This window comes from Cebus imitator, unplaced genomic scaffold (genome assembly GCF_001604975.1).
Source record: "Cebus imitator isolate Cc_AM_T3 unplaced genomic scaffold, Cebus_imitator-1.0 Scaffold41, whole genome shotgun sequence".
Lineage (NCBI taxonomy): Eukaryota > Metazoa > Chordata > Mammalia > Primates > Cebidae > Cebus > Cebus imitator.
In genome coordinates, this window is record NW_016107356.1 from 6,364,016 (window position 1) to 6,378,771 (window position 14,756).

Consider the following 14,756-nt stretch of genomic DNA (forward strand, 5'->3'; position numbering starts at 1 on the left):
TTTTGTATTTTTAGTAGAGACAGGGTTTCACCATGTTGATCAGGCTGGTCTTGAACTCCTGACCCCAAATGATCCACCTGCCTCAGCCTCCTAAAGTACTGGGATTGCAGACATGAGCCACCACACCGGCTAGCTCAATCTTCTCTTAAAGAGAAGAGCAGCCCGTGAGCTAAGGAAGCAGAGGTGTATGAAATGGCTTCCTCTCTTTATAGGGCTCCTGGCCTAAACCTCTAACCTCTGGTTTTCCTTTAGGGGAAAAGTTGACTGCCCTATCAAATAGGAAACATTTTATTGTTCCACATTATAAGAAAGTAAAACTGAGGGGCCAGACACAGTGGCTCACTCCTGTAATCCTGGCACTTTGGGAGGCCGAGGTCTGTGGATCACTTGAGGTTGGGAGTTCAAGACCAGCCTGACCAACATGGAGAAACTACATCTCTACTAAAAATACAAAATTAGCCAGATGTGGTGGTGCATGTCTGTAATCCCAGCTATTCGGGAGGCTGAGGCAGGAGAACCACTTGACCCCGGGAGGTAGAGGTTGCAGTGAGCCAAGATCATGCCACTGCACTCCAGCCTGGGCAGGCAGCAAGAGCAAAACTTCTTCTCAAAAAAAAAAAAAAAAGAAAGAAAGAAAGAAAAAGTAAAACTGAAAAAAGTGTAAACTAAGAACCTTCCTAAAAGTTTGGCTACTATTGATGGCAGCTACATTTTTTAGTATTTCTTTGTCTGTTTTAAGAAAAAAGCTCTATCTCCACAGTTTCTTGGGCTTTGTTATTTTATTTGCTTTTTTTAATTTACTTTTTTGAGAAGAAGTCTCACTCCAGGCTGGAGTGCAGTGGCGCAATCTAGAGTCACTGCAACCTCCACCTCCCGGGTTCAAGCAATTCTCCTGCCTCAGCCTCCCTAGTAGCCAGGATTACAGGCGCCTACCACCATGCCTGGCTACTTTTTGTGTTTTTAGTAGAGATGGGGTTTCACCATGTTGGCCAGGCTGGTCTCAAACTCCTGACCTCAAGTGATCCATCTGCCTCAGACTCCCAAGATGTTGGGATTACAGGCGTGAGCCACTGCATCCAGACTCAGTTTTTGTATTTTTGGCAGAGACGGGATTTCGCCATGTTGTCTAAGCTGGTCTTGAACTCCTGGGCTCAAGTGTTCCACTCGCCTCAGCCTCCCAAAGTGCTGGGATTACAGGTGTCAGCCACTGCGCCTGGCCTTCCTTGGGCTTTAAAGTTTCCCTGGCACTACTTTGCTGCTTTCTCTAATCTGTGTTTCCTGCCGACCACAGAAATGGTCTGCTACCCCCAGTAGGAGAGAACAACTTAGCACTGCCATTTTCTTTCTCTGTAAAAAATAAGAAGTGTCCTGCTTACCCCACCCTACTTCTGCAATCCTGTAGAAATCCATTTTTAAATATTACTCTGTACTTCAGGCAGCTCATCAATCTCCGATGTCTCATTCTTCTTCCTGTCTTGATCTTGCTTAATGTCCCTGGCATAGATTTTTTTTAAAGCTATTTTGTGTACCTTTATCTTGTTTGATCATCTTAAAAATCTTATTAGAATGATAGATTTTTTTATTTTTTTTGAGATGGAGTCTGGCTCTCTGGCCCAGGCTGGAGTGCAGTGGTGTGACCTCAGTTCATTACAGCCTCTGCTTCCCAGGTGCAAACTATTCTCCTGCCTCAGCTTCCTGCATAGCTGGGATTACAGCTGCCCACCAGCATGTCCAGCTAACTTTTTGTATTTTTAGTAGAGACGGGGTTTCACCATTTTAGCCGGGCTGGTCTTGAACTCCTGACCTCAGGTGATCCACCTGCCTTGGCCTCCCAAAGTGCTGAGATTACAGGTGTGAGCCACCATACACAGCCAGATACATTTCTTGAAAGGGAATTCCTAGGAAAAAATAATATGTATTTTTTAAAATTGCTCTCCCATAGCTGGGCATGGTGGCGTGCGCCTGTATTCTCAGCTACTTGGGAGGCTGAGGCAGGAGAATTCCAAGAACCTGGGAGGCAGAGGTTGCAGTGAGTCGAGATCCCTCTACTGCACCAAGCCTGGGCAACAAAGCAAGACTCAAAAAAAAAAAAAAAAAAAAAAAAAAATTGCTGTCCCCAAAAGGTGATGATATCTAAGTATACTATTACAATGTAACTAAATGATTGGACATCCTTGGACATTCGGTAAAACCTGTGCACCTTCCTTTGTCTGCTTTTGTCTGTATTGTAACCCGGTGGCGGGGTTTCATGTGAGAGTTTTATGAATATTGATCTTTCTGTCTGCCTTTAAGACAAAGATCGCCCTACAGGTAAGGTATCGTAGCCGACCCTTCTGTTCTAAAGTCGTTTGTCATCTTATAATTTTCAGATGACTTGCACCGTTGGTTTAACAGGAAGAAAACCTCTTTCAAAGAGGCATGTGCGGTGCCCGAGCCTCAGGAGAGCAGCACTGAAGAGCACCTGCCTCTGAGCCAGTTCACCACGGTCGACCGTGAAGCCATTTGGGCCGAAGTGGAGAAGGAGCCTGAGAAGACCCCACTGCGAGGCGAGCTGAGTGAGGACGAGCTGCCTTACTATGTGGAGCTTCCAGACAGGATGGCCCACAGCGCCCCAGACAGCAGCGAGCACACTGAGTCTGCAGACACAAGCTCCGGCCACACAGACAGCGAGAACACATCCTCTTTCTCCTCCCCTTCCCACGACCCGCAGGAGCTGAGCAACGAAGAGAACTGCTGTGCGCCCATCCCCATGGGGGGCAGGGGGTACCCCAAGCGCTCGGCCCTGATGGCGGCCTTCCAGTCCGAAAGCTTCAAGGCTGGAGCCAAGTTAAGCCTGGTACGGGTGGACTCGGACAAGACGCAGGCTTCCGAGTCGTTCTCCAGCGATGAGGAGGCTGACTTGGAGCTCCAGGCCCTCACCACCTCCAGGCTGCTGAAGCAGCAGCGGGAGAGGCAGGAGGCCATCGAGGCCTTGTTCAAGCACATCCTGCTGTACCTGCAGCCCTACGACTCTCGGCGGGTCCTCTACGCCTTCTCGGTGCTGGAGGCCGTGCTCAAAACCAACCCTAAGGAGTTCATTGAGGCCGTGTCCAGGACTAGCATGGACACCAGCTCCACCGCACACCTCAACCTCATCTCCAACCTCCTCGCTCGCCACCAGGAGGCTCTCATTGGCCAGAGTTTCTATGGAAAGCTCCAGACCCAGGCCCCCAACGTGTGTCCCCACTCTCTGCTCCTGGAGCTGCTCACCTACCTCTGCCTGAGCTTCCTGCGCTCCTACTACCCGTGCTATTTGAAGGTCTCGCACCGAGACATTCTCGGCAATCGGGATGTGCAGGTCAAAAGTGTCGAGGTTTTGATCAGGATAATGACACAGCTGGTCTCAGTGGCCAAGTCTTCCGAAGGGAAGAATGTGGAGTTCATCCACAGCTTGCTGCAGAGATGCAAGGTTCAGGAGTTTGTCCTGCTCTCGCTGTCGGCATCCATGTACACGAGCCAGAAACGCTACGGGCTGGCCACCGCCAGCCACAGCAGGGCCCCGCCAGAGGATAGCCTCTTTGAGGAGAGTCTCATCAACTTGGGTCAGGACCAGATCTGGAGTGAGCACCCGCTGCAGATCGAGCTGCTGAAGCTTCTGCAGGTGCTGATTGTCTTGGAGCACCACCTGGGTCGGGCCCACGAGGAGTTGGAAAACCAGCCCGACCTGTCCCAGGAATGGCAGAGAGCCCTGAACTTCCAGCAGGCCATCAGCGCCCTGCAGTACGTGCAGCCCCACCCCCTCACCTCTCAGGGGCTGCTGGTCTCCGCAGTGGTGAGAGGTCTGCAGCCCGCCTACGGCTACGGCATGCATCCGGCCTGGGTGAGCTTGGTCACGCACTCCTTGCCTTACTTTGGAAGGTCCCTGGGCTGGACGGTGACACCGTTTGTTGTCCAGATTTGCAAAAACTTGGATGACCTGGTCAAACAGTATGAAAGTGAATCTGTGAAGCTCTCTGTCAGGTGCGTTGCACTCCTTGTGACATCTTTGTTCCATTAGTGATGGTTTTTATAATGAATGGCTGTTTTGCCATGGATGTCAGTTGGAAGATAATTTCATCCCTGTGAGAAGCCTATTTAGCATTGTCAAGAGGGGTAACAAGCAACTAAATGTTCTGATCCTTTGTGTTTTGAGACAGAGTCTCGCCCTGTCACCCAGGCTGGAGTACAGTGGCATGATCTCGGCTCACTGCAACCTCTGCCTCCAGGGTTCAAGCGATTCTCCTGTCTCAGCCTCCCAAGTAGCTGGGATTATAGGCACCCACCACACCATGCCCGACTAATTTTTTGTATTTTAGTAGAGACAGGGTTTCACCATGTTGCCCAGGCTGGTCTTGAACCCCTGACCTCAAGTGATCCTCCCACCTCAGCCTCACAAAGTTCTGGGATTCCAGGCGTGAGCCACCACGCCTGGCCCTGATCCTTTATTTATTTATTTATTTATTTATATTTATTTATTTTGAGATGGAGTCTCACTCTGAAGCCCAGGGTGGAGTGCAGTGGCCTAATCTCAGCTCACTGCAACCTCCACATCTCGGGTCCTGGTTCAAGCAATTCTCCTGCCTCAGTCTCCGGAGTAGCCACACAGGGACCCAGTCTAGCTCAGCATAGCAGGGCATGTCAGTTACTCTACTATTTTTGCCAAACAGAAATAAAAATGCGAATCACCTTCACAGAAATTCTAAAACATTGAAACCATTTCTCCCAAGTGACTGTATGGATGTAAAATCACACAAAGGATGGTTAACATTATTATGATATTCCGTGATGAGAGCTCCAGTTTTTTTGAGATGGTGGTCTCTCTCTAGTTCTGTGTTTATATGTAGAATTAGAAGGCTTTATGGCTTCATTCTTTAAAAATTCTCAAACAAGTTTCTCTCTTCTTCACTACAGCACAACCTCCAAGAGGGAAAACATCTCTCCAGATTATCCGCTCACCCTTCTAGAAGGTCTAACGACCATTGGTCATTTTTGTCTTTTGGAACAAGCCAACCAAAACAAAAAGGTAAATTTTTTTTTTCCTGAGTCCAACGCACTTTTCATGTATTGTTTTGTCTTTGGGCTATGACTGTTTCAAATAAGTAATGTATGTATGCAGTGTATGTACCTAATATGCATATGGAAGTGATGCACGTGTGTGTAAATATTACATACGGTTAGCAATGCAAGTGCATGTGCAAATGTGTCTGCAAATGCATGCATATAATTAATGCAAATGCATGTGTATAAGTTGTGTGTATGTCAGCCTTGCGAACGTGGTTTTCTTTCCACTGGCACTCCCTGTGCTTGCCGTTTGCCCATTGTTCCATCAGTAGCCTGTGAGATATATATATATATACATAAAGCTACTCGTTTGATTTTAGGCTTATAGTCCTCTTTCTCCACGTATTTTTTACTTGCTGTAATGGTGTTCATGACATCTGAGTTGGCAGACGTTTTAGCTGTTGGTTATTCTACCCTGTCTGGGATTAAGTCATAGAACACATCTAACGCTTTGCGTGAATGGTTGAAAAGTTTGTCATTTGAAACATCACACTCACAGATGTCTCTGTGGAAGAGGACCATGGGTTGAAACGCACAGGGACGCGTATTGCTTCCAGACCACCACGTATGTCAGTTGCTTAGAAGAGAGCTCAACAGCCCAGACTGAATCCCACCAGCACCGCAGCCCTCATGAGAAGAAAAACCATTCCACAGACACAACCATTTTAATTTTTGTGCCCATTTTAATTGTTAGGCCACTGCCGTAGGTGATCCTGCCAACTTGAGAAATGCCAGAAATGCCATTTTGGAAGAGCTGCCTCGAACTGTTAACACCATGGCACTTCTCTGGAATGTTCTCAGGAAGGAGGAGACTCAAAAGAGACCCGTCGATCTCCTAGGGACCACAAAAGGATCCTCTTCCGTTTACTTTAAAACCACCAAAGTAAGAGGTTATCTCTGTAGTTCTGTCATTTACTTGGTCTTGTCTTGTTCCACCCAAAATAATTATGTGTAGGAAAGTGTACATAATAAACAGATGTGCTCAAGACCGAGGTCAGGAGTTCAAGACCAGCTTGGCCAACATGTGAAACCCATCTGTAGGGAATCCATGAGCCCCACACGTTCATGCGCCAGAATGTAGGGATCCCTGAGTCCCACATTGGGCACCAGAATGTAGGGAGCCAGCTCTATATCACCCATGGGCACTCTGAGTTCCGTGATGCCCAAGGAATGAGAAAAAGATTAAGAGAGAAAGTGGGACCAGGGGGCCATCGCATTATTACTCTGGAGGAGACAATGAAGGCCCTGAGCTCTGATTGTCGACACTATTTATTGATTACAATAACTTTGATCTATAGGGTAGAGGTGGAGCGATGGTGGAGTGAATCAGTGAGCCGGAAGTGAATCAGTGAGCCGGAGCTAGTGTATCATTCTAAGGATTGATAACAGTGGCAGTTTGGAAGTTTCACAAAACAAGAACATGTGGTTATCTTTAGCCTGTTATCTATGTGCAGCTGATGGAACACGGGCCTTACAAGGAGCCTACAAGTCTGGCTACGTCATAGTGCTACGAAGGGGTGTTATGTCCTTGAGCACAGTGTTTATGGTAACAAAGCCAAGGTCACCCTGCACCGGAACATGAGGCATGGACAGGCCTTCCTCCTCAGAGGCCTCCTGCGGCCTTCTGCAGTTTGTTGTTCGTTGTTTATATGTTACTCATAACCAATTTATGTAAGCATCTGTAAATCCTTCCTCCTTTGCAGTGTTTCCCAACACCCATCTCTACTAAAAATACAAAAATTAGCCGGGCGTGGTGGCACGCGCCTGTAATCCCAGCTACTCGGGAGGCTGAGGTAGGAGAGTCACTGGAACCTGGCAGGCGGAGGTTGCAGTGAGCCAAGATCGAGCCGCTATACTCCAGCCTGGGCGACAGAGCAAGACTCCATCTCAAAAAATATATATAAAAAAATTAAGTCTCCATAGCTGGGCGAGGCGACTCATGCTTGTAATCCTAGTACTTTCGGAGGCCAAGATCGGTGGATTGCTTAAACTCAGGAGTTCAAGACCAGCCTGGCCAACATGGCAAAACCTTATCTCTACAAAAAATACAAAAATTAGCTGGGTATAGTGCCAGGTGCCTGTAGTCCCAGCTACGCAGGAGGCCACAGCCGGAGTATTGCATGAGCCCAGGAGGTGGAGGTCGAAGTGAGCCGAGATTGCACCAGTGCACTGTAGCGATCACAGGGTTTCACTCTACTGTAGCCTGGGCGACAGAGTGAAACCCTGTCTCACTCTGAATGAATGAATGAATGAATGTCTCTAGAGGTTCAAGGTGGGGGTACCTAGGGCGTTACCTCTAAATGCTTTAGAGACCCAAGTCTCGAGTCTCTAAAGCATTTCTGCTAGACAGCTCATCTCTGTTCTGCTCTTAGTGGTGCCTGTCAAACATGGGCCCATCAGAGTGGAATGTCAATGTGCCTTTGAGTTCTTAAACCAGAAATGCACAACCATAAATATTTATATTATCGTTTAGTCTTCTTCGGTTTTCAGTGTCAGCCTTGGAAGGCTGTAGGCGCAGGACTCAGTCTCTCACCATCTGCGTTAACGGTGTGTGGCATCTCAGAATTATCTGCCACGTCTGACATCAGTTGAGTGCCCCCAGGTGCCAGCTGTGGCCTCAGGGGTGAGCCTTGCTATCCTGCATTTAGGTACCACAGTGCACAGGTAGCCTCCAGACATTCTGTCAATTCCAAGAGTGCCCTAGAAGGGAATTCTGTATTTCAAGCTTGTGCGAGAACCTGCTTTTTTTTTTTTTTTTTGAGGTGGAATCTTGCTCTTTCACCCAATCTGGAGTGCAATGGTGTGATCTCGGCTCACTGCAACCTCTGTCTTCGGGTTCAAGCAATTCTTCTGCCTCAGCCTCCCGAGTATCTGGAATTACAGGCATGCGTCACCACAGCCAGATAATTTTTGTATTTTTAGTAGAGATGGGGTTTCACCATGTTTACCAGGCTGGTCTCGAACTCCTGACCTCAGGTGATCCACCTGCCTTGACCTCCCAAAGTGCTGGGATTACAGATGTGAGCCACTATGCCCGGCCAAGAACCTGCTCTTAAAAAGATTTAGAAAACCATTTTTCTCACTCAGAAAAAAAGATTTTCTAAACCCTTTTTAGAGCAGGTTCCTGTAGCCCTCAGCCTCTCTGAGCCTTCATTTCCTCGGCTATTAAACCAGGCTGTGGCTAGCATCCTATCCTCATGGGTTGATGAAAAGAGTAATTATGATAAAGGCTGATGCTCATTAGGCACTTAACTCCTGGCTCTCCTGAGGGACCCAGGGCCCCGAGAAGCAGGACACCCCCCCACACACCCCCTGTTAGTCCCTCTAGAGCAGAAACCATGGTGGGAAGGAGGGGACAGCTCCATGCTGGCTCAGTTGTATCTAATTTGGAATAAACATGGGCAGTTGAGGACACAGGAAGCGCTGGGTAAATCTATTCGTTCGACAGATGTTTTGTGCCTGCTGCCAAGCACCAGGTTCTCCTGAGCTATCGGTGGACAAGAGAGATGAAGTCCCTGCCCCCGTGCAGAGACAGGCATTAATTGGTAGTGTAATAATGATGTGAGCAGTGCTTCAGAGAAAGGTAGGCTTTCCTGAGAGTGTGTGAACAGGAGCCCTGGCCTGCTCCGGGGGTCCTGAGGCAGTGTGGCTTAGCTGAGGCCCCAGGTGGAGAGGATTTAACTAGGGTGGGCATTTCGGGCTGGGAGAGCAGCAGGGTTTACAGAACGAGGAACGTGGCAGGGACAGAGAGAAATTCATGAGTGCAAAACAGAGGATGATGAGTGACATCAGGACTATGTTATAGGTTTAGTTAAATTGATAAAAACCTTACAAAGGTAAGGTTTAACAAGTGAGAGGAGCAGTAAAAATGAGTTAACTGGGCCGGGTGTGGTGCCTCACACCTGTAATCCCAGCACTTTGGGAGGCTGAGGCAGGTGGATCACCTGAGGTCAGGAGTTCGAGACCATCCTGGCCAACATGGTGAAACCCGCCTCTACTAAAAATACAAAACTAGCCGGGCATGGTGGCAGGCGCCTGTTATCCCAGCTATTCAGGAGACTGAGGCAGGAGAATCGCTTGAACTTGGGTGGCGGAGGTTGCAGTGAGCTGAGATCACGCCACTGCACTCCAGCCTGGGCAACAGAGAGAGACTCTGTCTCAAAAACAAAAACAAAAACAAAAAAAAAAAAGAGTTAAATGGTGCTTGTTTCTGGAAATTGAGCAACAGCTTTCCTGGTGAATATAAGCCCTTCCGCTGCTGATGGAGACAAGCTGAGGCTGTGGGATTTTCAGATGGAAGCAGTGCTGCAACGCCTCACCTGGCTTCCTGCAAAACCCTGCTGTGCTCACAGCAGCGAGGGTGATATTCATCATCTCCTGAGAGGCCCCTGGTCAATCCAGCCGGCCATCCGTCTCTCCACTGTGGCCACTCACTGCGCCGTACCCCCAGCATGGCACGCCACCATCACATGTCCAGCTCCTTCAGGGAAGGGCTCTGACTCCTCCCTTTGCTAGGATCCACCCATCAGGGAAACACCTCAGCACGGCATTGGGCACTAACATGGCAGGATCCGAGCTCTCCGTGTGGACAGCGGGTGGTAGTTAGGTGTATGTGATGCCACAGCCCCAGTATTACTCCGCAGTAACTTTTTTTTTCCGTTTTCTAGACCATAAGACAAAAAATTTTAGACTTCTTAAACCCGTTGACGGCCCATCTTGGGGTTCAGTTGACAGCGGCTGTTGCGGCAGTGTGGAGCAGAAAGAAAGCCCAGCGTCACAGCAAGATGAGGGTAAGGTTTAAAAAGTAAGAGGATTAGTTAAATTTACTGTGAGAAAGAAATACCACAGAAGCATGCGGAATCAGTGGTGACATTGGAGGCCAGCATGGGAAACTATTGAGTTGATTTCATCATTTTATCTTATTTTTTATTTTCTTATTTATTTATTTATTTATTTTGAGATGGAGTCTCTCTCTTGTTGCCCATGCTGGAGTGCAGTGGTGGGATCTTGGCTCACTGCAACCTCCACCTCCTGGGTTCAAGCAGTTCTCCTGCCTCAGCCTCCCAAGTAACTGAAATTATAGGCACCCACCACCACGCCTGGCTAATTTTTGTATTTTTTAGTAGTGACAGGGTTTTGCCATGTTGGCCAGGCTGGTCTTGAACTCCTGACCTCAGGCGATTTGCCCACCTCAGCCTCCCAAAGTGCTGGGATTACAGACGTGAGCCACCACGCCCAGCCTGGCTTACGTTTTTCAGCCTCAGTCCTCTTCCTTTGTTCCCTCCTACCCCCACCCCATCCCCTGCTCAGACAGTCTGCCGCTGCACCCCCTGGACACTCCCCCGGTGCTCAGCCTCTGTGACTGGCGCGGTGCCTGTTCTTGAGGAAGAGCAGTGGTGGGTGCCCCAGACCACCCTCCTGAGTGCCTGTGGGCTCCTTCCCTGGTGATGAACCTGGTGCTAGTTGTTTTTCTTCCAAATGCCCGTGACCAAGCTATGCAGACTTCTGTTATCAAAAATACACCTCTCATACCAAGGTTTTCTTTCCAGGGCCAGCAAATGGGAACCTGGTTTATCTGTTTTTTTCTTCCTGTCTTCGTATTTTCTATCCCATCTCTTGATGCCAACCTGTTTCCTTTAAATTTAGTATATATGTTTCTAAAATGCTTCCTACTAAATTCAAGCGTACCAGTATTACAGCCCCATCATGGACTGCACCTTTTATTCCTAATTTGTATCAAATTATGTTGTTCCCATGGGTGGAGTCCCTCACTCAGTTCAAAAGGAAATGTTTGTTTAAGAGATTAAAACAGGCCAGGCACAGTGGCTCAGGCCTGTAATCCCAGGACTTTGGGAGGCCAAGGCAGGCAGATCACCTGAGGTCAGGAATTTGAAACCAGCCTGGCCAACATGGCGAAACCCCATCTCTACTAAAAAGACAAAAAATAGCCAGGCATGGGGTCGGGCATCTGTAATCCCAGCTACTGTTGAGGCTGAGGCAGGAGAATTGCTTGAACCAGGGAGGCGGAGATTGCAGTGAGCCAAGATCAAGCCACTGCACTCCAGCGTGCAAGTCTCTGTCTCAAAAAAGAAAAGAAAAAGAGATTAAAACAGACTGATTTTTCCAGGGACGACTACCACAGAATGCTTTTTGTGCATCATCCTTATTTTACTCTCTCTATAAGCTTTCAAGGAATTCTTTTTTTCTTGGCAGATTATCCCAGCAGCGAGCGCATCCCAGCTAACCCTTGTTGACTTGGTTTGTGCACTCAGCACCCTGCAGACCGACACCTTGCTGCACCTGGTGAAGGAGGTGGTGAAGAGGCCACCCCAAGTCAAAGCGGGTGACGAGGTGAGGGGCCTGGGGAAGCCTCTGGGCTTCTGCGGATGAGTGGGTAGCAGTCGTCATAACTACTTCCTTATAAATCATGTTTGGGAGGGAAAGGTAGGTAACGAGAATGAGGAGGAATGCCTGGGGGAGTGAAGTGGAGGTGCTGTTTGCTGTGCTTTGCGGGAGACCGATGAAGCTTTGGTGCTCCTTTCTTAAGGTGGAAACCCCCTGGGGTCAGGGGCTCTCATCCTTGTACCCCACTGCTGAGGACACTGCCTGGTATGAGGGTTAGCGCCTTCTGGGCATTAAGTGGAATAAAATCTGTAGAAAGAGGAAATGGCACCTGCCTCAAGGAACTTGCAACCCTAAAGATGTCAGAGATAAAGAAAACCAGACTCTAGTGAAAAGTGGTAAAGACGGATGTGACTGGGTAATCACTGCAGCCAGGGAAGGTGCTGGGTTCCGTTTAGATCTGTGTGGAGGTGACTGGGAAGGGAGGAGAGAGCAGGAAGGACCAGGGCTGTAAAGAGAGTTGAAGGAGAAAATTACGAAAGAGCAGGTAGGGAGGCTGGTCAGTCCATAGGTGTGATCAGGCCACGTGCGTTTGCTAACTGGGGCTTATCCAAACGAGACTCCTACCCTCCTGCAGATACACATACAGCCTCGAGATACAGGCTCTGTCCTCCTTGATGATTCTGTTTCAAAGGGATGGCTCCCAGGTCCTTGAGAAACACATTCCTAGGTTGGAGGAGACACATAGACATCTCACAGGGACAGAGGAAGTATTTATCATTCTAAACTAAAAAAAAATGCTCTAAAAAATGGAGTCAGAGGCCTCTCTACAGATGTTGGCAGGAACACACTGTAAATTCTTTGGCAACTTTGGGCTTTCTCGGGCAGGTACTTGAAGAAGACCGGTGTCCCCATCTAGGGATCCATGCTAAGTTGTATGCTCAAGTCCTTTGTTGTTGGGGTGGACAGAACCATTTGTCAAGCAGAGGACTCAGAGGACCCTAGCTAGAGTCAGCTCAAGGAGAGAGGCTTTGTCAAGGACAAATTAAAATTTGCATAATTTTTCTTTCCTTCTTTTTTTTGAGACAGAGCCTCACTCTGTCACCCAGTCTGGAGTGCAGTGGCGCGATCTAAGCTCGCTGCAAGCTCCACCTTCTGGGCTCAAGTGATTCTTGTGCCTCAGCCTCCCAAGTAGCTGGGACTACAGGTACATGCCCCCATACCTGGCTAATTTTTGTTTTGTTTTGTTTTTCGAGACAGAGTCTCACTTGGTCACCCAGGCTGGAGTGCAGTGGCACAATCTCAGCCTACTGCAACCTCCACCCCTCAAGTTCAAGTGATTCTCGCATCTCAGCTTCCCGAGTAGCAGGGATTACAGGCATGCACCACCAGGGCTGGCTAATTTTTGTATTTTTTTTAGTAGAGACAGGGTTTTGCTATGTTGGCCAGACTGGTCTTGAACTCCACCCACCTTGGCCTCCCAAAGTGCTGGGATTACAGGCGTGAGCCACCATGCCTGGCCAAAGTTTGCATAATTTTTTTTTAACTTTTTTTTTTTTTTAGACAGGATCTCACTGTCACCCAGGCTGTAATGCAGTGGCACAATCACAGCTCACTGCAGCCTTAACCTCTCCTGGCTCAAATGATCTTCCCAAGTAGCTGAGACCACAGGTGCACACCACTACACCTGGCTAATTTTTATCATTTTTGTAGTGCTGGGGTTTGCCATGTTGCCCAGGCTGGTATGGAACTTCTAGGCTCAAGCAACCCTCCCCCTGGGCCTCCCAAAGTGCTGGGATTACAGGCAAGAGCCACCATGCCTGGCCGCATAATTTTTCATAAAAATAGAAAATAAGTGTCAGAGAACGTAACTCATTATAGACATTCTGAGAAAGAGGAGATTTCATCTGGCTGCTGTGAAACCAAAGCCCCCGGGGTGATGTCATTGAACCGAGAAGCTCCTTGTAGTTTTTCTGCACAATTTCTTCACAACAGCCTGGAGGACCCATGTCATCTAGAGAGCTTCTTCAATTATACACAGTGGATTTAAAACAGGGCAGGTGGCCAGGCTCGGTGGCTCATGTCTGTAATCCCAGCACTTTGGGAGGCTGAGGCCGGCAGATCACGAGGTCAGGAGTTCGAGACCAGCCTGGCCAACATGGTGAAAACCTTGTCTCTACTAAAATATAAAAAAATTAGCCAAGCGTGGTGGCTCACGCATATAGTCCCAGCTACTCAGGAGGCTGCAGCAGGAGAACTGCTTGAACCTGGCAGGCGGAGGTTGCAGTGAGCTGAGATCAGGCCATTGCACTCCAGCCTTGGTGACAGAGCGAGACTCCATCTCAAATGAACAAACAAACAGACAAACATAAAACAGGGCAGGCTGTGTGGTGTAATATTTGCATTCCCTTGGGCTTGTTTTTGTTTTTACCAAAGCAGACTTCATCATTGAAAGCAATGGAACTGTTTGCCTCTTAGTTCATTAATTTAATGAAAAATAGGGATTTATTTCAATTTTGAAATAATTGCTTTCTGTCAGACAATTTAAAATCATACAGTTAGCAAAGATTTAAGAATAATCTAAATGAAAATTGGGGCCGGGCATGGTGGCTCATGCCTGTAATCCTAGAGCTTTAGGAATTTGAGACCAGCCTGGGCAACATAGGGAGACACCATCCCTACAAAAAATTTAAAAATCAGCTGGTATGGTAGTGTACACCTGTGGTCCCAGCTATTTGGGAGGCTGAGGCAGGAGGATCAGTTGAGCCCAGGAGTTCAAGGTTGTAGTGAGCTATGATCGAGCCACTGCATTCCAGCCTGGGTGACAGAGTGAGACCCTGTCCAAAAAAAAAAAAAAAAAGAAAATTAGTGCAATGGAAAAAGTGATTATTAAAAAATATAGCTTTGCTTGCACAGATATTTGTGCATCAATGTTCATAGCAGCGTCACTCACAACAGCCAAAAGGTAGAAGCAGTCCTTGTGTGTATCTGTTCGTGCAGTGCATTGGTACTCGGCTTTAAAAGGAAGGAAATTCCAACACATGCTACAGTGTGGATATCAGATCCTCAACATGGATGAATCTGGAAACATTAAGTTAAATTAAATAAGCTAGTCAATGGCCAGGCACGGTGGTTCACTTCTGTAATTCCAGCACTTTGGGAGGCCAAGGCGGGCAAATCATGAGGTCAAAAGATCAAGACCATCCCGGCCAACATGGTGAAACCCAGTCACTACTAAAAATACAAAAATTAGCCAGGGGTTGTGGCAGGCTCCTGTAGTCCCAGCTACTTGGGAGTCTGAGGCAGGAGAATCTCTTTTTTTTTTTTTTTTTTTT

The 14,756-nt window shown here is 48.0% G+C and overlaps 1 protein-coding gene across 2 annotated transcripts in view; it reads left to right on the forward strand.

Moving 5' to 3' along the window:
- Positions 1-14,756, forward strand: part of DOP1B (DOP1 leucine zipper like protein B) — a 107,956-nt gene that overhangs the window by 76,212 nt on the left and 16,988 nt on the right. For both annotated transcript variants that reach the window (XM_017526059.2, XM_037737659.1), the window contains 5 exons: positions 2,370-3,999; positions 4,930-5,041; positions 5,774-5,962; positions 9,747-9,869; positions 11,293-11,430. In XM_017526059.2, the coding sequence (XP_017381548.2) occupies positions 2,370-3,999; positions 4,930-5,041; positions 5,774-5,962; positions 9,747-9,869; positions 11,293-11,430 (2,192 nt within the window). The remainder of the gene's footprint in view (positions 1-2,369; positions 4,000-4,929; positions 5,042-5,773; positions 5,963-9,746; positions 9,870-11,292; positions 11,431-14,756) is intronic.